Source organism: Aethalodelphis obliquidens, unplaced genomic scaffold, assembly GCF_003676395.1.
Source record: "Aethalodelphis obliquidens isolate GAN/ISIS:26980383/991018 unplaced genomic scaffold, ASM367639v1 scaffold57, whole genome shotgun sequence".
Lineage (NCBI taxonomy): Eukaryota > Metazoa > Chordata > Mammalia > Artiodactyla > Delphinidae > Aethalodelphis > Aethalodelphis obliquidens.
The window spans coordinates 3,264,027-3,287,967 of NW_020838001.1; the positions used below are offsets into that span (position 1 = coordinate 3,264,027).

A 23,941-nucleotide genomic window follows, 5' to 3' on the forward strand; every position below is an offset into this window, starting at 1 on the left:
AAAAAAAAAAAAAAAAAAAAAAAAAAAAAAAAAAAAAAAGAATTGGGTGGTAAACATGCTTTGTGGAAACCTCAGAGGTTCAGCTGTCTGGTTTACATTCGTCTGTGTTTCCACCACACTAAGCAATTACTTGAAAATGTGTCACTTCTTAACAAATAAACACGTTGGAGGTTAAATCATTGCCAGTAGCATAACACGTGCTCAATAAATGTTGACGAAATGGATAAAGGAATTGCCATTATTTAGAACTCATAGCCAATATTGTTAAAACTTTCATTTACCTCTAGATGTCTGTGTGCATCCATAAACGTTAACAGTATCCTTTTTATATAAAAGGAAACTAACATAGACAGATGATTAAGGGATTTACCCAAAATTGTGGATTCTGCTAACAGTGCAAGAATTATGACCTCTGGAATTTTTACCAACTAGTAACGTTTAAAATCATTTCTGCCAGACAAGAAATATATATTTCCTATCAACAGACATATTTTTTCCCAACCACACATATCAATCTGGAGAACTGAGATAACGTGCCTTTTGCAAGATAAAGCAATTACATGAAAAACGATTTACCTGCTTTTCTGATAAGATTTATTCACCCTATTCCCTTTCTTGAAAAAGTCACACGGCTGATCATCATCTAGGGTTTGATGGACTGTCTAAAAAACAGACACGTAGTTAATAAATACCCTGAACACACACACACACACACACACACATACACACACACAAGAAACAAACAGGAAAAGAAACCCAACAAATCTAAATAAGATTTTACTTCAAAGTTTACATCACCTTTGCTGTAGCGCTCGAAATATTCTTGCTCAGTCTGTTGGGAGATGATGGCAGCAGGGGAAGTAACTTCTTTATTCCTCTTATATTTGGAAAGGACTCCTTACCACCGGAACTAGAAGCAATAGAAGTGTCGGTAAGTACTGACTGCAAACGGTCCTATCACCAGTATTGTGTTGGTTTTCACTTGTTTGTTCTTAAATATTCAAATTGTATAGAAAAACTGGTGGAAGGATATTGCCTTCTATTTACGGTTTAATCTTGTTTGTTTTTCACAGTGGATATTAGATACAAGATCACACTACTACAAATGGATTCCCTCTCTCTCTCTCCCCATACCCACACATACCCACACACAAAATCCCCTTGGAAATAACATGCTGTGGAAATCTGTGGGGCTAATTAAGGTCGGGTGTTGCTCCGAAGTTCCCATGTCCATTCATTCATTCATTCGTTCGTTCTTTCAACAAACACTTACAGGAGTGCCTAGAAAACGGCAGGATTACACACATGCCCTGCTCTTGTGGAGCTTAAACTCTGCTGTGGAGGCTCTCTTTCAAGTCTCCTGCCTTCACTATCACATCAATCCACGAAAAAGTCATATCAGTATCTTCATACACGTCACACGATGTTATCTCTTTGTGACATTTTGTTGATTTGTACCACCCAAGGTTGCTTTTCGCCTCTTATTTTGAGTGGGCTACTAAAAGTGCCCCATTTGAACGTGAATACGTATTTCTTTCTTTCCCCTGCCTCTGAAAAATGGAAGAGGTGGGATTATAGAAGATTTTTATTTCCTTCCTAAAACTTTGCTGTGTTATTTTTCAAAAGAAGCACGTGTGCCATTTTGGTCAGTGTACATACGATGGGAATAAAAAACACATGCGGGCCCTCACAATGAATGAATTATACCATAATCAACGGCTTGATTCGTTTTGGGCGTAGAAAACGTTCTTTACTAACCCTCCTCCAATTAGCCTGGTGCACTCCCATCTTCTCGCCTTCACCTGGCAAGCTTTACACCCTAGGCTGTGCCGTTTTCTGCACCAAATTAGAGACAGATGGCAGCCTGCAGGGTCCCTAAGGACGCAGAAAACAAGCTCCGGTTTCCCTGACGGTTCCGGCTCCCATCGGAACAAAGCTAAAAGTCTGAGATTCTGGCTCCAGAAACGCGTCCCAAGCGCCAGAGGCTGCTTGCTTAAAGGCAACCGCATATGTCACCCCAGGGTATGAACTGTTACTCCCACATCTTCCTCTCCAGCGCGGCGCCACGAGACAGCCGCAGCCGCAGCCACGCTGCCTGCTCCCCACCCCCGGGGACGGTCCCGGGCGGCAAAGCATTGTGGGTGCCGTGGGGACAGGACGCTTCTCCTCTACGCAGCGAGGCTCCCTCGGTCTGGCCTAGGGTACATACTGCAGTGCAAACGTCCAAAGAGCTGGCTAGCCTCGAGGCTTAAAATCAGCCTGGGGACGAGCTCCTGGAAAGGCCGGGCTTTGCACGCCTCCCCCGCCCCCATTAACCCAGAAATCCGAGGACCAGCAGCATGCACGTTCCTGGTCCTCCGTTTGTGCAGACGCGGAACTATGATCGATCGGCGGGCGGGCCAGGCAGACGCGGACAGAGATTGATCAGACCTGTTTCGCGATCGCCGAGGACACTTGACGCGGCCGCCGGCCTTCCTTCCCGGGCCCGGGCGGGAGGCCGGACTGCGGCGCGCTGCTGCAAGCGCGGCGGCGGCGCTCGGGCTGCGGGAGTCAGCGCGCGGCCGCGTCACGAGGGGCGGGGCGGAGGCTCGCCGGGAAGTTGCACCGACAAGTTGCAGCCGTGTAAGTAACGCCAGGGCCCCGGGGGTGGGAGCGGCCGCTGGGCGGACACCGCCTTCCCCCAGGCACCCGGGAGGAAGCAGAAGGCCGGCGCCACCCCGCGCTCCGCGGTGGCCCCGAAAAGCTTCCACGAGAGCAAGCACTCATCGATTGAAATCAGCTTTTTTTTTTGCTGCCCAAAGCGAAAAACCCGGGCGAGGACTCGAGGGGCGAGGACTCGAGGGGCGAAGTGGCTGTCGAGGGGAGGGCGCAGCCGGCCCACTGGATCCCCTGCAGTCAGAGGTTCCGGCGGACCCTCCCCAGGGGCAGCTGAGCACGGCCGGGGACACCGAGGGAGCGGACGCGGGGTCGGAAGGCCGCCCCTCGGTTCCACCTCCCCATCGCTCGACGGCCGGCCGGGCCATGTTCAGAGGCCCAGGCTCCGCGGTCCTCCCCGCCGCCGCCGGTTTCCGGAAGCCCGCCCCGCGGAGCCTCAGCTGCCTCTCGGACCTGGACGGCGGCGCGGCCCGGGAGTCGCGGCCCTGCAGGCCCCCCGGGAGCCCGGGCAGCGCGCCGCCGCCGCCGCCCGCGCCGTCCGGCTGCGACCCCTGCCTACGGCCCATTATCCTAAGGCGGGCGCGCTCGCTGCCCAGCTTGCCTGAGCGCCGCCGTAAGGGCGCAGGCGGGCAGGGCGCTGCGTGCCGGCCGGGCTGCAGCCGGCAGCACCGCGTGCGCTTCGCCGACGCTCTGGGCCTGGAGCTGGCGCAGGTCAAGGTGTTCAACGCGGGCGACGACCCGTCCGTGCCGCTGCACGTGTTGTCGCGGCTCGACATCAACTCGGACCTGTGCTGCAGCAGCCAGGACCTGGAGTTCACCCTGCAGTGCCTGGTGCCTGACTTCCCGCCGCCCGTCGAGACCCCTGACTTCGGAGAGCGCCTGGGGCGGCAGCTCGTGTGTCTGGAGCGCGTCACCTGCTCAGACCTGGGCATCAGCGGTACGGCGCGCGTGCGCAACCTGGCCTTCGAGAAGCAGGTGGTGGTGCGCTACACGTTCTCCGACTGGCGCAGCGTGCACGAGGCTGTGGCACGGTGGCGCGGGCCGGCGGGCACTGAGGGCGCCGAGGACGTCTTCACCTTCGGCTTCCCGGTGCCGCCCTTCCTGCTGGAGCTCGGCTCCCGCGTGCACTTCGCGCTGCGCTACTGTGTGGCCGGCGCCGAGTACTGGGACAACAACGACGGCCGCGACTACAGCCTCACGTGCCGCAACCATGCGCTGCACATGCCGCGCGGGGAGTGCGAGGAGAGCTGGATTCACTTCATCTGAGACTCCGCGCGCAGGCCGCACCCGCGCTCACTTCCTGGCTGGGCTCTCGCATCTGGGCAGTGGCCCTTTCTCACACCCCATCTCCTAACCGAGGTCGTTTGACCTCACTTCCCACTGTAAGGTGTGCTGGCATGGCCCGTCCTGTCTTCTACTTGCATCGTCTGTGTCACTTGGTCTAAAAAGTAAGCTCAGGTGCCAGAAGGCCGAGCTGTGTCCTATGCTGGGGCGGGGTGCTGGGTGGGTAGACTCATGGGTGCTTTGGCCCCTCTGAAGAAGGCCCAGGCAGGTGGTTTTGGAAAGGCCTGCATCCTCCCGCTGGGAAAGCCTGTGGCTTTTGCGTGTGTCCTGATTGGGTCTCTGTGAATATAGCTGTTATTTGTCATCATTGTGACATTGGGACTTTTTACCCTTGGTGGATGCCTTCTTCGGAACATTCTGGATTTAATAAGCTAAAAAAGAAAAAAAGTCATTTTGTGTGTTTGTGCCCATTGTAAACAATGTACAGTGTGACCCCCATTGTGGTCCCTTGTGGCATTCCTGCCCTGGGACAAGAAAAACCTGTGATCACATTTGCTTGCCAATGTCTGTAGGCTTCTAACAGCCGGGAAACTATTAATAGGCAAGAAATTTATGCCTCATCTGGTCATCTTACAACCATTCCTGGGAGTTCAGGCTGCCCGGTTAGGCTGTGTGTCTCCTGCATCAGCAATTGCGAAGGAAGAAAATGCTTAAAACTTTTAACTAGCAAAAGAGCCAGCCCTTTCTGCAGTCTCTTTTCGCACGTCATGTATTATTCTTGTACATGTTTGATAATTATGTATCTGCACTTTATCAGGCCATTCTGTTTAGATTTGAACTACCTAAATATTTTAAAAAATTCTGCCTTAAGTTATTTCAGTTTTCAGGCAACTCTATGGAATTTCGGGCAACGATGCCCTTTGCGATGACCTTTTTGATGAATTAAGGTGACTCTATGTCTTCTTGAGCGTCAAAGGTTCCAGCAGTCATCTTTCAGAAATAACGTTACCAAGTGGAACTAGCAGGTATTTTCAGCAACAGCCAGACTGGAGGAAAAACAATACACAAATATTTATACTTTTTAAGTGTTTTAAACTGTATTTATATATGCCTGGTTTTATCAGCTACCTGCCAACTTTGTTCTTTGCGCCTTCAGATAGAAAAGTTTATAACCTCATCTGGACTTGTTTCCCAATTTTAAAATGTTAAATGCTGTTTTTTTTTTTTTAAATCTCTAACCAAGAAGTCAAGGCCATTGTCCCCTGCAGACTGCCACAAGAACTTAAAACCTCAGTGAGGGGCTGGTGATTGTTTTTGGTGCTGAGTGGCGGTCTGACGGCAGGTGCTAGCACTGAGGTGTGAAAACCCAGCTAAGATGGACACGGTCTCCAACTTAGGAAGCTTGTTTCTGAGACAGCTGAAACCAGTGTAATCAATTTTGTGATAGCTGTCACCAATGCACTGACTCTAAATTTTTGAATGTTTGTTGCCATTTGTCAAATAAGTATGTAAAGGACACATTTTGCCTTTTAACCAATTTCTTTTTTATAATTGCAACTGTGTAGTTTTTAAAATTCCATCAATAGGGGTGGCTTTCTTTGGTACCTTCTGATCTAAGAATATGGAACTTTGATTTAAAATATTGTGACTAAATTGAACAATCGTTGGCTGTTAGCACTGTGTACGCCATTGACACGCAAGAGGGAGAGAAGCCAGGTTGCATTTCCTGCTATTTGACAAACTGTCCAGTTAGTTCAGCAAGCCTGTGAGGGCCTGGGTCCCAGCCCAGCGTGCAAGGCAGTTGTCCACAGCATTCAGGTATGAGCTAGAGCTGGCAAATGTATTGCTATGTAAAGGCATGTAGAGAATCTTATAATCCATATGAAGGTCACTTACCAAAAAGGTTCTGGTCACGGAATATGAAGTAAATGTTATATCTTTAATATTAAGAGAATCTCCATGTGCCTTTGAAAAAAGATCAACGTTTAAAAAATTTTAAAGCTTAAATATACCTGTCCAGTTAATAAAGCAGCTTTGGAACAGCTTTAGGAGATTTTCAGGCCTGAAAACACAGTTATGTGGCCTAGACGTTCGAATTTTGTTGTGGATTGTGCAATTCTTGGGTTGTCTTCCCAAACATATTTTAATACCTGCCATTTAAGGTGTCTTCACCTAAGCCTAAATATTAAAGTATATGTGCACAAGTGGTTAGTTGAAGTGTGTTTTTCTTGTGGTCTAATTACTGTGAAACAAGGCTTTAGAAGCATGCTGACTGTCATTTCACACATAAGTCTTATCCTTCCTAAAAGGCTGTCACATTTAGGATCTTGGCTAGATAAGTAAATAAATGCATCGTATGATGGTACCTCAACTTCAGTAGCACAGTTGTGTATGTCTTTGAGAAACCGAAATACACCCTTTTATGCCACGTCAGTATTACATGTGAAGAAAGCTCTAGTGGGACATAAGGGATGGGACAGTTACTGTACTTCCTTAGTGCTTACTGAAGCCTGTATATGGAATAACTAGTGTGTATCTGCCTTCCCCCCCCAGCACCCCGATCGTGACTCTCACTCAATTACAAAGCTTTGAACACAGGGCAAGGAAACTAACACTTATTGTGTCCTCTCTTATTTGCTTGCCTAAAATGTTAGGTGCTGTATGTATTTGATTTCATTTAATTCTGAAAATTGCAGTACCTGCTAGATAATTTCCCCATTTTCTCAGCTGAAATGAATGAAGCTCAGGGAGGTTTAAGGAGCTCACCTAGAGCCCTACAGCTGGTAAGTAGCAAAGCTAGCATTCGAACCCACGCCAAAGCCCAATCTCTCTCTGCCATGTGATGAGATGTACCCAGTAAGAGCTTGTTACATTTAATTGAAAGCCCATTCGGATTGAGTGATAAGATTTTCCATCTGACATCATAATCTAAAAACCTATTTAAAAACAATTCAAATAAGGTTGAATTGTATAATAATTAATAATGAAAAGGGCTCTGACATTTTTCTTCTCTCTACTAAAAAGTGGCAAGGTGAGAAATCACTAACTTTTAATTTTTTGTGCTTGTCTGCTGTAATTATTTGAGTTGCTTGCACAGTTTACACCACAAGCATCCATTGCTTTTATCATTTAAACTGATACTTTAAATTGAAACATTCTAAAAAGCCTGGGAATACACTGTTGATGAGTCCCCTCAGTGCCAAGCCTAGATGGCCTCAGCGCTCTGTGCCCCAGGGGTCTGGGGTTCAGGCTAACGAGAGGGCAAGCACTCGCAGCCCCTGCTTCTAGGAAACCCTGGCAGGGGCGGGGCAGGGCGGGGCAGGGCGGGGCCGGAACGTAAGGCGGGGCGGGGTGGAGCGCGGCTGTCAGCGGGGACAGGACCGGAGTGGTTACGCTGCCCTCTGCTGGCCCGCAGCGTGCGCCTGTCTCAGGGCACTCTGACCATCGTGTCCCCGCGGGTTCGCCGAGTGCCCCCGTGTCACTGCGGCCCCTTCCAGCCTTCGCGGGTGGCTGTCGGGAGCCCTGGAGTCTTCTTGAGCCGCCGGCGCTTCCGGCCCTCCAGGTTCAAGTCCTGCAGGCAGAGGAGGGACACTGTCGCCTTCTCTCGCGGCGCGTCCCTGCGGGGAGAGCTTCGCGGCGCGGCCGCCGGCCGACCGGGGTCAGGGGTCGGTGTCGGGGCGCGGCCGGCCCACTTACACTGAGGCCCTGAGCCTTGCCCACCTCGGCGGCCCTGGTTCCGGCCCCGGGCGGCACTTGCGCCGGCGTGAGGGGCGGGGCCTGTCAGGCCGGCGGCGCTGATTGGACGCGGCGCCGACCGCACGCGACGCCGACCGCACGCGATGCCGATTGGACTGGCACTTCCCGCCTTCCCTCGGCTGCGTGAGGCGCGGCGGTGTTCGCTTAAGGGAGACGCGAAGCTGGGCGGCAGCGGCAGCGGAGGCCTACTCCAGCCGGCAGGTTGAGCTGGGCGCCGGAGAGGACTTCCCTGACGGCGGGGTGCGCGAGTGGAGCTGCGGCGTCGGCTGGGCCTCAGGGGCCGGGCGGGCCAGCGAGCGAGAGAGCGGCCTCCGGACGGTTGAGGCAAGCCGTTGAGGAAACGGCCGGGGCGGCGGCGCCTCCGGGGCTGAGGGGGGCCGACTCCGGGGCGTCCGATGGGCGGTGCGGGCCTCGCGCCGACGGGTCGCGGGGCGTGCGGTCGTGAGGGGCCTGCGGCGGGTGTCCGGGGCCCGGGTGGGGTTGGGGGGATCGGGGGGAGCGCGTTTCCGCTGGTCGGGGGATGACCAAGGACGCGAGCAGTGGCCGGAATCACGAAATTGAGGGCGACGCGGGTGGAGACGCGGCGGGCCGGGGCTTCCGGAGCGGGCGCGGAACCCACAGCTTAGCGTCGGAAACGATGTAACAGAGCCCAGGTGTGTGTGGGGGGCGGGGAGGGGTTAGCAGCTGGCCTCGCAGGGGCCCGTGCTCTCTGCTCTCCGGAGAGCCAAGTGCGCACACGTGTTTCCCCTCTCGCCACCGCCCTTCCTCCCCGGCCCCTGTCCCGCAGCCTTTTGCCGCGAGCGCGTTCTCCATGGTCCCCCTTTCCGGGGGGAGCCACATGTCCTGATGTCCCCGGTCGCAGAAGGAGGATGAAACGGGTCTGTGCGCTGGGTGTCATGGGTGATGCCGCTACAGGTGTCGTGAAGTAGCTTGTGGTAACTGTTTAGTGGTGACAGGAGAAGGTGGTGGTTCCTCCCCGGCGCGCGGGCAGCTTCCGGCGTCACAGTCCCAACTGTTGGGCGTCTGCTCTGGTGGCGCAGAGGGCTTTGCTGCATTCATTCATTCAGCTTTGGGGAAAGAGTGTATGCCTGTGTCAAGCTGTTGGGTGTTTTTTAAACCTTCCTCCTGCCATCCGCCTGCGCGTGCACATTCATCTTGTCCCAAGGTCTGTGTTGCCTGTAAGGAAACCAGAGCGCCAAGCCCGCTTAGTTGACCCCACCCCCCGCCCCCCAGACTCCTCTTGAAAAAGTATAATTCTGTGCTGGGTCTCTCAGGTCGTTCTGTTGTTCCTTGTGCTCGTGCATAGCGCTTCATAAAGGTATTTTTAATTGTTTATTCAGGGCGGTGGAAAGATGAGTGTGTTGCTTACGTTTCCCTCAGGACTTAGCCTTCTCTCTCAGTCGCAGATGTTTGTCTTGTATCATGGATGGTACCCAGTTTGGGGCTCTGTTAGAGCCAGTATGCATTCAGCCTTGGAAGGGAGGGAGGAGTCGCTGGATTGTTTAGTTCAGTTTTTCTTACTTAAAAAATAACTCTGCCTGGGTAGACATTAATTTTCCTTCCCCTTGACGGACTTCTTGCACAAAAGTAGACTAGGAACTAAGCCATCTTGTGAGCCTTGTGGCCTCTTGGCCGTAAGTAATTCCTCTGCACTGTATGTCATATCTCAGAGTAACCTTGTAAATGACATGGCAAATTCACACTCAGGTTGCTGTAGCTGTGATGCAGCGAAGCATTCCGCCATAGGCAGGCCTGCCCCAACAGTTGCTGACCCTAGGGAAAGAGTACAAACAGAGGCCCCTGAAATATTTTAAGTGCTTAAACTTTTCAGTCGAGTTTTCAAGTGGTGCAATAAAGTCTTCAGTTTCACACATACCTTCATCGTAATGAAATAGAAAAGTTTGTGTGAAGCTATTATTTTTATGACTGAGTGTTGGCAAAATATCAAAGATAATTGAACGCATTTATTATGGATATTTGATGATGGACTGCCGAATTTTGGATAAGTAATAATGACCTATATAATTCGTAAATTAGTACACATTTCATAAACTTCTTTTCATTTTAGCAAAATCAGTATAGTCAAGATTTTTACTTATTTTCTGTTGTATTGATAGTATGATTTAAGGATTAAAACAACATGTAATTTTGTTCAAAATGTACTAATTTGAGTACTTTTACCAGAAACGTGAAATAAGTGTAAAAAATTAAAAGGTATTGTTTCTTTAATATTTTCTGAAATACTAAATTCTTCTTAAAATTAAGGTAGATACAAATTACTAACGAACATTAATCTAAATAAAATCGTTCTGATAACACTGAAATTATTTTTGAATAAATCTTATTAAATATTTTTATAAAATAAACTTAGTCATTATTCTAGTGTTTGCTTGCCATCTAACTGTAAATATGTCATGTTCATGCGGTTGTCTAGATTTACATATATACAAATTAAAGAATAATAGCAATTGCTTAGAACTACAGAATGTTTCTCAGTCACCATGTGCAATTGTTGCAAATACTGTGCACTTAGTTGCTAGTACTTCCAGAGCCACAAGTTGGAATACAAAGAGAAGCAAGAAAATGGACGTTTGACACTATTAGGAAGCAGTTTTTCATTATGCAAGAATCAACTGTAGTTTTGCTCTGCCAGAGGAAGGATTTGACAGTTAACTAATGTCTTTTCTCTTACCTGAGCACTTAGGTTGCTCAAATTTTACCTCCTTTCTGAAGCAGAGACTAAAATGTCAGTATCAGCACAACCTGCAATCTTCTCTGCATTGTTTCAGCCTACCCTCCCCCCCAACCCCCGCCCACCCCGCCCTGAGTCCCTTAAACATTATTATTAGGGAAGATTTCTAACATACAAAATAAACAGAATAGTGTAATTAACTGCAGTCCCCTTCTTTTAAAGGCATAGGCAAAGGAAATGTTTCTCTAAGGTGAATGTGTTCACGGTTATAGGACCGGCTGGGGCAATATTGAGTACTGGATTAAGAGTGAATAGAGAGTCCTTAATGAAATTATGTATGTGTGTGTGAGAGAGAGAAGGAGACAATGATGTACAGAAAGTTCATATCTATTACTTTTTATGCTTTGTGCTTTTTATGTTTTAAATGTTTTCACATTGCAGAGTCATAGAGATATCCTCCTGTGTTTCCTTCTAATGGTTTTTAAATATTTTCATTTTACATTAGGTAGTTAACTCATCTAGTTTGCTTTGTGAATGCGGGAAATAAGGGGCTTGATGTTATATTTTTATATGGTGAGTCAGTTTTCCCAGTGCCAGTTTGCGCATTTGGGAGCATTTACTGACTAATTTACATTTACTATTTGCAAAACCGTCTTACTCATATATGAAGTTCCAATATATACTTGGGTATGCATTTGGATTCTCTTTTGGTTATTGATCCATTTGTCTATTTCCTATTTTTAATACTGTTTTTAGTAATTGCAACTTTGTAATACATTTTAATAACAAATAGGATGATTCTTCCATTTATTTTTAAATAGTACTTTTGTTGGTTATAGAACTCTAGCTTGCAGTTTTTTCTTTCAGAACTTTCTAGTTTCTTTCCTCATAGTGTTCTTATCTGGCTTTGGTATCAGCATAAGCCTGGCTAATAAAATGAGTTTGGAAGTGTTCCTTTCTCTTCTATTTTTTGGAAGAGTTTGAGGATTGGTGTTAGTAGTTCTTTAAATGTTTGGTAGAATTCACTGGCAAACCCGTCCGGTCCTGGACCTGTCTTGTTGGGAGGTTTTTGATTACTGGCTCAATCTCCTTACTAATAATTGGTCTGTTCAGATTTTGTTTCTTCATGATTCAGTCTTGATAGGTTGTATGTTTCTCCTAGGTTCCATTTCTTCTAGGTTGCCCAATTTGTGGTCAGAAAAGATGCTTGATATGATTTCAGTCTTCTTAAATTTATTAACACTTGTTTTGTGGCCTAACATATGATCTATCCTGGAGAATATTCTATGCGTCCTTAAGAAGCATGTGTGTTCAGCTGTTCTATGAAAAGTTCTGTCTAGGTCTGTTAGGTCCATCTGTCCAATGTGTAGTTTAAGTCCAATTTTAGAGCACTTTAAAGAAGTTATTATTCTAAATCTTTTGGCTTTTATAGTTTCTATTGGTCATCTACTAGTCTTATTGATGCTACTTAAAAGTAACCTGTCTTTTTTACTCTCTGACAGCAGTTTGATATTTGATTTTGATTTTGATCTTGATTTTCAGCAGTTTTCTGTGGTGCACCAGGGTTTGGGTGTTTTTTTCCCCCTGCTGGGGTTCATGGGGTTTTTTGAATCTATTGTTTGATGTATTTTATTGGTTTTGGGAACTTCTCAGTCATCATTTCTTAGATATTGCTTTGGTCACATTCACTATCTTCTCTCCTGGGATTATAGTTACACATATGTGGGGCTTTATAACTTATCCTCTGTGTTCTTTTTTTTTTTTAACGTCTTTATTGGAGTATAATTGCTCTACTATGGTGTGTTAGTTTCTGCTTCATAACAAAGTGAATCACTTATACATATACGTATGTCCCCATATCTCTTCCCTCCTGCATCTCCCTCCCTCCCACCCTCCCCATCCCACCCCTCCAGGCGGTCACAAAACACCAAGCTGATCTCCCTGTGCTAAGCGGCTGCTTCCCACTAGCTGTCCGTTTTCATTTAGTAGTGTATATATGTCCATGCCACTCTCTCACCCTGTCCCAACTTACCCCTCCCCGTCCCCGTATCCCCAAGTCCACCCTCTGGTAGGGCTGCATCTTTATTCCCGTCTCAACCCCAGGTTCCTCTGACCTTTTTTTTTCTTTTATTTAGATTCCATATATATGTATTAGCCTATGGTATTTGTTTTTCTCTTTCTGACTTCACTCTGTATGACAGTCTCCAGGTCCATCCACCTCACTACAAATAACTCAGTTTCGTTCCTTTTGATGGCTGAGTAATATTCCATTGTATGTATGTGCCACATCTTCTTTATCCATTCATCTGTTGATGGACACTTAGGTCGCTTCCATATCCTGGTTATTGTAAATAGAGCTGCAGTGAACATTTTGGTACATGACTCTTTTTGAATTATGGTTTTCTCAGGGTATATGCCCAGTAGTGGGATTGCTGGGTCGTATGGTGGTTCTATTTTTAGTTTTTTAAAGAACCTCCATACTGTTCTCCATAGTGGCTGTATCAATTTACATTTGCACCAACAGTGCAAGAGGGTTCCCTTTTCTCCACACCCTTTCCAGAATTTATTGGGTTTTTTTTTTTGTGTCTGTGGTACACGGGCCTCTCACTGTTGTGGCCTCTCCTGTCGCGGAGCACAGGCTCCGGACGTGCAGGCTCCGGATGCGCAGGCTCAGCGGCCATGGCTCACGGGCCTAGCCACTCCACAGCATGTGGGATCCTCCCGGACCAGAGCGCAAACCCGTGTCCCCTGCATCATCAGGGGGACTCTCAACCACTGTGCAACCAGGGAAGCCCTGTTTTTGTTTTTTTATTCAAACAGAAAGTCACAAAAATTATAATCATCCTCATCAGTTCACTCAGTTCCATGTTCCAGCATTTATTGTTTGTAGATTTTTTGATGATGGCCATTCTGACCAGTGTGAGATGATATCTCATTGTAGTTTTGATTTGCATTTCTCTAATGATTAATGATGTTGATCATTCTTTCATGTGTTTATTGGCAATCTGTATATCTTCTTTGGGGAAATGTCTGTTTAGGTCTTCTGCCCATTTTTGGTTTGGGTTCTTTGTTTTTTTGATATTGAGCTGCATGAGTTCCTTGTATGTTTTGGAGATTAATCCTTTGTCAGTTACTTCATTTGCAAATATTTTCTCCCATTCTGAGGGTTGTCTTTTGGTCTTGTTTATGGTTTCCTTTGCTGTGCAAAAGCTTTTAAGATTCATGAAGTCCCATTTGTTTTTGTTTTTATTTCCATTTCCCTAGGAGGTGGGTCAAAAAGGATCTTGCTGTGATGTATGTCATAGAGTGTTCTGCCTATGTTTTCCTCGAAGACTTTGATTGTTTCTGGCCTTACATTTAGGTCTTTAACCCATTTTGAGTTTATTTTTGTGTATGGTGCTAGGGAGTGTCCTCATTTCATTCTTTTACATGCAGCTGTCCAGTTTTCCCAGCACCACTTATTGAAGAGGCTGTCTTTTCTCCACTGTATATTCTCCCCTCCTTTATCAAAGATAAAGTGACAATATGTGTGTGGGTTTATCTCTGGGCCTTCTATCCTGTTCCATTGATCTATATTTCTGTTTTTGTGCCAGTACCATACTGTCTTGATTACTGTGCTTTGTAGTGTAGTCTGAAGTCAGGGAGCCTGATTCCTTCAGGTCCATTTTCCTCTTTCAAGATTGCTTTGGCTATTCGGGTTCTTTTGTGTTTCCATACAAATTGTGAAATTTTTTGTTCTAGTTCTCTGAAAAATGCCAGTGGTAGTTTGATAGGGATTGCATTGAATCTGTAGATTGCTTTGGATAGTAGAGTCATTTTCACAATGTTGATTCTTCCAATCCAAGAACATGATATATCTCTCCATCTATTTGTATCATCTTTAATTTCTTTCATCAGTGTCTTATAATTTTTTGCATACAGGTCTTTTGTCTCCTTAGGTAGGTTTGTTCCTAGATATTTTATTCTTTTTGTTGCAATGGTAAATGGGAGTGTTTTCTTAATTTCACTTTCAGATTTTTCATTGTAAGTGTATCGGAATGCAAGAGATTTCTGTGCATTAATTTTGTATCCTGCTACTTTACCAAATTCATTGATTAGCTCTAGTAGTTTTCTGGTAGCATCTTTAGGGTTCTCTATGTATAGTTTCATGTCATCTGCAAACAGTGACAGCTTTACTTCTTTTCCAATTTGGATTCCTTTTATTTCTTTTTCTTCTCTGATTGCTGTGGCTAAAACTTCCAAAACTATGTTGAGTAATAGTGCTGAGAGTGGGCAACCTTGTCTTCTTCCTGATCTTAGTGGACATGGTTTCAGTTTTTCACCATCGAGGACGATGTTGGCTGTGGGTTTGTCATATATGGCCTTTATTATGTTGAGGAAAGTTCCCTCTATGCCTACTTTCTGGAGGGTTTTTTATCATAAATCAGTGTTGAATTTTTTCGACAGCTTTCTCTGCATCTATTGAGATGATCATATGGTTTTTATTCTTCAATTTGTTAATATGGTGTATCACGTTGATTGATTTGTGTATACTGAAGAATCCTTGTGTTCCTGGGATAAACCTCACTTGATCATAGTGTATGATCCTTTTAATGTAATGTTGGATTCTATTTGCTAGTATTTTGTTGAGGATTTTTGCATCTATGTTCATCAGTGATATTGGTCTGTAATTTTCTTTCTTTGTGACATCTTTGTCTGGTTTTGGTATCAGAGTGATGGTGGCCTCGTAGAATGAGTTTGGGAGTGATCCTCCCTCTGCTATATTTTGGAAGAGTTTGAGAAGGATAGGTGTTAGCTCCTCTCTAAATGTTTGATAGAATTCGCCTGTGAAGCCATCTGGTCCTGGGCTTTTGTTTGTTGGAAGATTTTTAATCACAGTTTCAATTTCAGTGCTTGTGATTGGTCTGTTCATATTTTCTATTTCTTCCTGGTTCAGTCTTGGCAGGTTGTGCATTTCTAAGAATTTGTCCATTTCTTCCAGGCTGTCCATTTTATTGGCATAGAGTTGCCTGTAGTAATCTCTCATGATCCTTTGTATTTCTGCAGTGTCAGTTGTTACTTCTCCTTTTTCATTTCTAATTCTATTGATTTGAGTCTTCTCCCTTTTTCTCTTGACATGTCTGGCTAATGGTTTATCAATTTTGTTTATCTTGTCAAAGAACCAGGTTTTAGTTTTATTGATCTTTGCTATTGTTTCCTTCATTTCTTTTTCATTTATTTCTGATCTGATCTTTATGATTTCTTTCCTTCTGCTAACTTTGGGGGTTTTTTGTTCTTCTTTCTCTAACTGCTTTAGGTGTAAGGTTAGGTTGTTTATTTGAGATGTTTCTTGTTTCTTAAGGTAGGATTGTATTGCTATAAACTTCCCTCTTAGAACTGCTTTTGCTGCATCCCATAGATTTTGGGTCGTCGTGTTTTCATTGTCATTTGTTTCTAGGTATTTTTTGATTTCCTCTTTGATTTCTTCAGTGATCTCTTGGTTATTAAGTAGTGTGTTGTTTAGCCTCCATGTGTTTATATTTCTTACAGATTTGTTCTTGTAATCAATATCTAGTCTCATAGCGTTGTGGTCGGAAAAGATACTTGACACGATTTCAGTTTTCTTAAATTTACCACGGATCCTGGAGAATGTTCCATGAGCACTTGAGAAAAATGTGTATTCTGTTGTTTTGTGATGGAATGTCCTGTAAGTATCAATTAAGTCCATCTTTTTTAATGTATCATTTAAAGCTTATGTTTCCTTATTTATTTTCATTTTGGATGATCTGTCCATTGGTGAAAGTGGGGTGTTGGAAGTCCCCTACTATGATTGTGTTACTGTCGATTTCCCCTTTTATGGCTGTTAGTAATTGCCTTATGTATTGAGGTGCTCCTATGTTGGGTGCATAAATATTTACAATTGTTATATCTTCTTCTTGGATTGATCCCTTGATTATTATGTAGTGTCCTTCTTTGTCTCTTGTAATAGTCTTTGTTTTAAAGTCTATTTTGTCTGATATGAGAATTGCTACTCCAGCTTTCTTTTGATTTCCCTTTGCATGGAATATTTTTTTCCATCCCCTCACTTTCAGTCTGTATGTGTCCCTAGGCCTGAAGTGGGTCTCTTGTAGACAGCATATATAAGGGTCTTGTTTTTGTATCCATTCAGGCAATCTGTGTCTTTTGGTTGGAACATTTAATCAATTTACATTTAAGGTAATTATTAATATGTATGTTCCTACTACCATTTTCTCAATTATTTTGGGTTTATTATTGTAGGTCTTTTCCTTCTCTTGTGTTTCCTACCTAGGGAAGTTCCTTTAGCATTTGTTGTAAAGCTGGTTTGGTGGTGCTGAATTCTCTTAGCTTTTGCTTGTCTTTAAAGGTTTTAATTTCTCCCTCAAATCTGAATGAGATCCTTGCTGGGTAGAGTAATCTTGGTTGTAGGTTTTGCTCCTTCATCACTTTAAGTATGTCCTGCCACTCCCTTCTGGCTTGCAGAGTTTCTGCTGAAAGATCAGCTGTTAACCTTATGGGGATTCCCTTATGTGTTGTTTTTCCCTTGCTGCTTTTAATATTTGTTCTTTGTATTTAATTTTTGATAGTTTGATTAATATGTGTCTTGGCATGTTTCTCTTTGGGTTTATCCTGTATGGGACTCTCTGCGCTTCCTGGACTTGATTAACTATTTCCTTTCCCATATTAGGGAAGTTTTCAACTATAATCTCTTCAAATATTTTCTCAGTCCCTTTCTTTTTCTCTTCTTCTTCTGGAACCCCTATAATTCGAATGTTTGTGCATTTAATGTTGTCCCAGAGGTCTCTGAGACTGTCCTCAATTCATTTCATTCTTTTTTCTTTATTCTGCTCTGCAGTAGTTATTTCCACTATTTTATCTTCCAGGTCACTTATCCGTTCTTCTGCCTCAGTTATTCTGCTATTGATCCCTTCTAGAGAATTTTTAGTTTCATTTATTGTGTTGTTCATAACTGTTTGTTTGCTCTTTAGTTCTTCTAGGTCCTTGTTAAACGTTTTTTGTATTTTCTCCATTCTATTTCCAAGATTTTGGATCATCTTTACTCTCATTATTCTGAATTCTTTTTCAGGTACACTGCCTATTTCCTCTTCATTTGTTAGGTCTGTTGGGTTTTTACCTTGCTCCTTCATCTGCTGTGTGTTTTTGTGTCTTCTCATTTTGCTTAACTTACTGTGTTTTGGGTCTCCTTTTCGAAGACTGCAGGTTTGTAGTTTCCATTGGTTTTGGTGTCTGTCCCCAGTGGCTAAGGTTGGTTCAGTGGGTTGTGTAGATGGAGATATATGAGAGATTTTTGCTGTTTGATATTAGTGGAGCTGGGAGGTCTCTTGTGGACCAGTGTCCTGAACTTGGCTCTCCTACCTCAGAGGCACAGCACTGACGCCTGGCTGGAGCACCAAGAGCCTGTGCTCCACACGGCTCAGAATAAAAGGGAGAGAAAAAAAAAGAAAGAAGAAGATAAAATATAGTAAAATAAATAATTATTAAGAAAAATTTTTAAGTAATTATAAAAAAAACGGACAGACAGAACCCTAGGACAAATGGTAGAAGAAAAGCTATGCAGACAAAATCACACACAGAAGCATACACATACACACTCATAAAAAGAGAAAAAGGGAGAAAATATATATATATATCGTTGTTCCCAAAGTCCACTTCCTCAATTTGGGATGATTCCTTGTCTATTCATGTATTACACAGCTGCAGGGTATATCAAGTTGATTGTGGACATTTAATCCGCTGCTCCTGAGGCTGCTGAGAGAGATTTCCCTTTCTCTTCTTTGTTCGCACAGCTCCCAGGGTTCAGCTTTGGATTCGGCCCCGCCTCTGCGTGTAGGTCGCCTGAGGGCATCTGTTTTTTGCTCAGGACGGGTTTAAAGGAGCCACTGATTTGGTGGCTGTGGCTCACTCAGGCCTGGGGGAGGGAGGTGTACGGAATGCTCAGCGAGCCTGCGGTGGCAGAGGCCGGCATGACGTTGCACCAGCCTGAGGTGCGCCGTGCGTTCTCCTGGGGAAGTTGTCCCTGGATCCCGGGACCCTGGCGGTGGCGGGCTGCACAGGCTCCGGGAGGGGAGTTGTGGACAGTGACCTGTGCTCGCTCACAGGCTTCTTGGTGGTGGCAGCATAAGCCTTAGCGTCTCATGCCCATCTCTGGGTTGCGCGCTGATAGCCGCAGCTCACGCCCATCTCTGGAGCTCCTTTAAGCGGCGCTCTTAAATTCCCTCTCCTCGCGCACCAGGAAACAAAGAGGGAAGAAAAAGTCTCTTGCCTCTTCGGTAGCTCCAGACTTTTCCCCAGACTCCCTCCCGGCCAGCCGTGGTGCACTAACCCCCTGCAGGCTGTGTTCACGCCGCCAACCCCAGTCTTCTCCCTGCAATGCGACGGAAGCCCGAGCCTCAGCTCCCAGCCCCTGCCTGCCCCAGTGGGTGAGCAGACAAGCCTCTCGGGCTGGTGAGTGCTGGTCGGCACTGATCCTCTGTGCGGGAATCTCTCTGCTTTGCCCTCCGCACCCCTGTTGCTGCGCTTTGCTCCGTGGCTCCAAAGCTTCCCCCCTGCCCACCTCCCATCCCTGCCAGTGAAGGGGCTCCTCGTGTGTGGAAACCTTTCCTCCTTCACAGCACCCTCCCACTGGTGCCGGTCCCGTCCCTTTTCTTTTGTCTCTGTTTTGTTTTGTTTTGTTTGCCCTACCCAGGTACATGGGGAGTTTCTTGCCTTTTGGGAGGTCTGAGGTCTTTTGTCAGCGTTCAGTAGGTGTTCTGTAGGAGTTGTACCACATGTAGATGTATTTCTGATGTATTTCTGGGGAGGAAGTTGATCTCTGCATCTTACTCTTCCGCCATCTTGAAGCTCCTCCTTCTTCTGTGTTCTTGATCTGACTTCTGATACCCACCCATATTTTTGTCTCTGCTTCGTTCCAGATATTATCTTCTGATACCACTTCCATTTCTCTTTTACTTCATCTGTGTCTAATCTGCTATTAAAACCATCCATTTTATTTTTTCTTAATAATCTTGTTATTGACTATTTTTGTTTTTAGGATTATTTGATCTTCTTTCAGACTTTCTGTGGCCTTCCTTACTGCCCACCCCAGTTTCCAGTTCTCTGCCACAATTCTCAGTCTTGTATTATAATCATTATGTACACAATACTCAGTTATTTTGAAGTATTTGTCTAATAACTACCATTTGGAGGTCCTGTGGGTCTCTTTCTTTTGGCTAGTTCTGTTTCTCACCTTTTAATTAATTCATCCAAGTCTGTGAATTGTACTTTAACTGCTGATTTGGTTGTATCCTATAGGATTTTATATGTTCACATTTTCTTAGTCAAACAAAACTTAAATGTTTTGTCATTTCTATCTTTCTGTATCCCATGGACTATTCACATGTATGTGTTTAAATTTCCAAATATATAGGAAGTTTGAAGCTATCTTGTGGCTGATTTCTAAATTTATTGCATTGTGAGAACAGAGAATCTATTATGTTTATTCTTTTGCATGCATTTGAGTTTTGTTTTTGCTGTGGTGACTTAAGATTTTCTCTTGTATTCTTACTCAGAAATGTTCTCACAGTATGTCTAGATGTACTTTTTCTTATTTATCCTGGAATTCCATGGACTTTTTCAACTTGTGGATGTTTATATTTATTTGGGAAAGTTCTTGGCTATTATTCAGTTGTTGCCATCCCACTGCTCTTTTTTATTTAAAATTTTTTCTGGATTTCTCATTGAATAGGTAGTGGAATGTGTGAATCTCTTCTTCATATCTCAACTTTTTATTCTATACGTTTTGTTCCTTTGTGATCCTGTGATATCCTCAACTTTGTCTTTTTATTCCAAGGAATGTTCCCTCCTGCAGCTTTCAGGCCTATTGTGTAGTGGCAGTGGTGGATGCTCAGGGTTCTCTAGCCTACCTTGTTCCTCTTATGTTTCCTCATTAATCCCCCTGTTGGTTGCTGACCTTCAGTACTTATTTCTTACCTCCATAATTGAGTTAATACAGGCTAAATTCCCATCTTCTGTGATGGCCTGGGGAGAAAGAGAGAAAGATTGAAGCCAAGCAGAAAATAGGTACACCCCTTGTTGGGAATTGGGAAAGCAAACTGGTGGGTCCCTGCATTCCCAGTTTCCCAGGCAAAATGATAAAACAACTACCAACTATTTAGAGATCTTGGAATCATTGCTGGTATACTGGAATCCCCAGCTAGCCACAGACCTAGAGTCACCCATTTAATATTTAAGCTAGAGCAGACAACCATAACCAGATGGGGCAAAACCACAGCTAAGTTGTGGATAGATTTGGATGGAGCAGCTGGACTGTAGCTGCTTAATTGCAGAGGCTGGCCTTGTGATTTCATTTCCCTCACAATAACCCAAACCCACATTTTACTGATCCCAAGTTTTGGACCCCACCTACCTGCATTTTAGTATGAATTTACTTTTAAAAAGGTTAAGTAAGTATAAATTACAAATAAAACTGATATTTCCCGTTGCCAAATAGCTGATTATGGTTCTGTGCAACTCTCTACTCTTCCTCCCCGATAAGCTGACAGATAGAGTGTCCTGAGTGGTGTAGGTGAATGTCACTCTACACACACACAGGTGCACGCATGCACACAAATATGTGTATACTTATGTGTACCTAGAGGTATAATCATAAATAATACAAAGTTTCTTTTTGCATATAAGTGGCATTATGCTGTATTTATCATCTGGCAACATGCTTTTTAATCACTAAAACTGTTTGGCTGCAAATATCTAAAATTCTGGTTCATTTTATCTAACTGTTATCTTTACAAAATTGATTAGCATATGCCACATTTTATTTATTCATTCTTTACCCTCCCTCCCATTCGTAGCTCCCATCTAAGTACTTTTGAATTTTCTCACTCAGAATGATGCTGCCGAAGCATCGTTATACTTGGCTCCCTATGTATGTGGAATCAGTGTTTCTCTGTGGATCAGATTTTTCCCCCTGGAGTTAATCTTTGGAAATGCAGGATATTTTTTTGCTTATCCCTTTTGTATGCCTCTTATGTATGTCCTCACTGGCACTTAAATATCTCTACTGGCAAGTCTGCAAGAAAGTAGACTGACTAGTGCCTCTTGTTGCCTTCAAGATACACAGTCCTGTATTCCTCCTGGATTAAGTAATTAATTTCCCCTCTATGTTGAATTTCCTGAGGTTCTATTACAAAGCTCTTCATAGTACAGATTATTTTAAAATTGTTCTAGTTATGATGTCTAGAAAAGATTGTTTTATTTCTTTTCCTTTATAGGACTAACCTCCAAACCTCCAAATTGCATTTGCAAATGTTAGATGCTTTTGTTAAGATGGTGCTTAATGTAACTCTGCTGTTTCCTGTTTCCATTCTCTTTTGAAGGGAAAAATGTGTTTAGGTTATCTTTTCCTCCTTTCATTGCATATTTGTATATTCTTACATATCCTGTTCTTTGGCAGTATACTTGCATATACTTCCCTTCTTAAATATTGTATTACTAGCTTAAATTTCATTTAGGCATTAATTCAAGATTATTTTTCTTCTTGTTCCCAAAGTTGGAATCTCTGATGAGGGAGGTTCACATTTATATTCTTTCAGTGACTAGTTTTGTGACCTTTTGGCAGGACTTTGACATTTATTTAAGTCATTTATGAAAAGGGAAAGCTTGAATAAATGATCTTCAGGCTTTCGTCCAGAAACTTCTATGGACAGATTCAAATGAGTAATTTCATAAGCAGTGAGGAACTTGAAGAAACAACATTTATTGCCTTTGGTATAAGCAGTAATGCTTATTTATGTGTGTTAAGACTTTAAAACTGTAAACATATGAAATAGATTGTAAGATTCAGAAAGTATATGCTTTCTTTTGTAGGTGTTTGTTTTGTCCACCTGTTTTAAAATTAAGTCAAAATGCCAATAAGACCAAATCTCCAGGTATGTAGTCCTAGACCAAAAGGAAGTCTTTTATTTTAATTCCTAAAATCACTTTTTGTTTATTTATAGGTATTAAATGCCATCGTTTTAGGAAAGACAAAGCTTACTTGTTTTTATGAAATGGTCAAGAGTCAAATAATTGAAATAAAAATGTTATCCTTTTATTTTTTCAATAGATTTGTTTCCAAAAGCTTTATTAAGAATATAAAGTACTAAAGATGATTTATATATACCTCTTACATAGAAATGAATCATACACTGATCTATGTATCATTTATGGCTGGATACTTTTATATCAAGGCTTAAAATTGTGAGATACTTGGATTTAGGAGAATCATATTAATGTATGAAAATTCCTTATTAATGGTGGTGTACTTTAATAGCAGGGATGGCAGATTTTATAAAGCTTATAAATATAATAAATAATAAATTATATGGGTATGTAATGCTTAAGTTATATTGGTTGGTATAGTTCCTAAAAAAGTGCTTTTAGCTGTCTTTATGCAATTTTTTTTTTTAACTATTTAAACTTCATGAAGAAGTTGACAGATATGTTAGGGTTTTATCCATGGTATTAAGTATTAGTTACTATAAAGTTGATTTTTATTTCCTTCATTAACAGGTTTTTGTTGAGTTTAGCATAATGATGACTTTCCAATAAGAAATATGAAGTGTAAAATTAGTAAAATATATGTTTCTTGTATAGAGCTTATTATTATCAAAACAATCTCTAATTGTTACTCTGAATTTAATAGTGGACAGTTTTTTTAAATAAATGAATTGATATTATATAAGCTCTTTTGAGAATTTTCAAATGTGAAAACAATTCTTAAATTACTTGATTTCATAAGGTGACTATTTGGGTTTTGATTCAATATATTTGCCATTTTCTATATTTCAGCAGTTGGAAAAATGCATTGATAATGCTTTAAGAAAAAATGATTTCAAACCTTTGAAAACACTTTTACAAATTGATATTTGTGAAGATGTGAAGATTAAATGCAGCAAACAGTTTTTCCACAAGTTGGATGACCTTATGTGCAGGGTAAATTTTCATTTTTGTTGAATGAGCATTACAGTTATTAGATACCACTCTACTTTTTAGGAAGAGATACTCCGTTGGAAGGAATGAATAAAAAGGCTTTGGCAAGCTCACTTATAACTATCTAAATAAATGCTTGTTTCACCACTTGCTTTTTGTGTGTGTTTGTTTGAGGAGTCCCAAATAACATGTTGGACTGTTGTTTTCTAAATAATATATAAAAAATGTGTGTTTACATAGTGTTACCATTATTAACTGTTATCTAAACGGGGAAAAATAGCTTACCTGTTTGAAGTTTAAACAACTTGAACTATTTTTTAAAAGCCTGTCAGCATATTCTTCATGTTGTGTGGACAGTGCTTGGTGCTTACACAAAATAAAACAAACAAAAACAAATAAAAATCATCAAAAACCTTGTACTTGATTTGTCATGTATAAAGTATTTTTATATGTGAGAAAAAAGTGATTATTGACAGTCTCCACCAGAATTTGATGTTTGTTTCGAATCTAGAAGAGTGAGTAAAAATTTCTTGTATCGGGCTTCCTTGGTGGCGCAGTGGTTGAGAGTCC

At 43.1% G+C, this 23,941-nt stretch overlaps 3 protein-coding genes across 4 annotated transcripts in view; 2 read left to right on the forward strand and 1 right to left on the reverse strand.

Annotated features, from left to right (window-relative positions):
• FAM217B (family with sequence similarity 217 member B) overlaps nt 1-2,534 on the reverse strand; it is a 4,856-nt gene extending 2,322 nt beyond the window's left edge. Inside the window, exons 1-3 of one of the 2 annotated variants that reach the window (XM_027086834.1) lie at nt 2,431-2,534; nt 799-910; nt 577-662 (exon numbers count right to left, since the gene is read on the reverse strand). Coding sequence is in view for 1 of the 2 variants with exons in the window: in XM_027086833.1 (XP_026942634.1) it covers nt 577-662; nt 799-910; nt 1,759-2,009 (449 nt within the window). In the remaining variant the exon portion in view is untranslated. Of the gene's footprint in view, nt 1-576; nt 663-798; nt 911-1,758; nt 2,102-2,430 lie in introns of those variants that run through there. The other variant, XM_027086833.1, reaches the window with a different exon arrangement.
• Nucleotides 2,535-2,770: 236 nt separating this feature from the next.
• PPP1R3D (protein phosphatase 1 regulatory subunit 3D) lies at nt 2,771-6,310 on the forward strand. Its single transcript, XM_027086835.1, has one exon. The coding sequence runs from the start codon at nt 3,022-3,024 to the stop codon at nt 3,919-3,921; it is 900 nt and encodes a 299-aa protein (XP_026942636.1). The 5' UTR covers nt 2,771-3,021; the 3' UTR covers nt 3,922-6,310.
• A 2,807-nt stretch (nt 6,311-9,117) lies between these two features.
• The window catches only part of SYCP2 (synaptonemal complex protein 2), a 71,981-nt gene continuing 57,157 nt past the window's right edge, over nt 9,118-23,941 (forward strand). Inside the window, exons 1-2 of the mRNA XM_027086631.1 lie at nt 9,118-9,124; nt 23,181-23,374. Of these exons, the coding sequence (XP_026942432.1) occupies nt 9,118-9,124; nt 23,181-23,374 (201 nt within the window). The remainder of the gene's footprint in view (nt 9,125-23,180; nt 23,375-23,941) is intronic.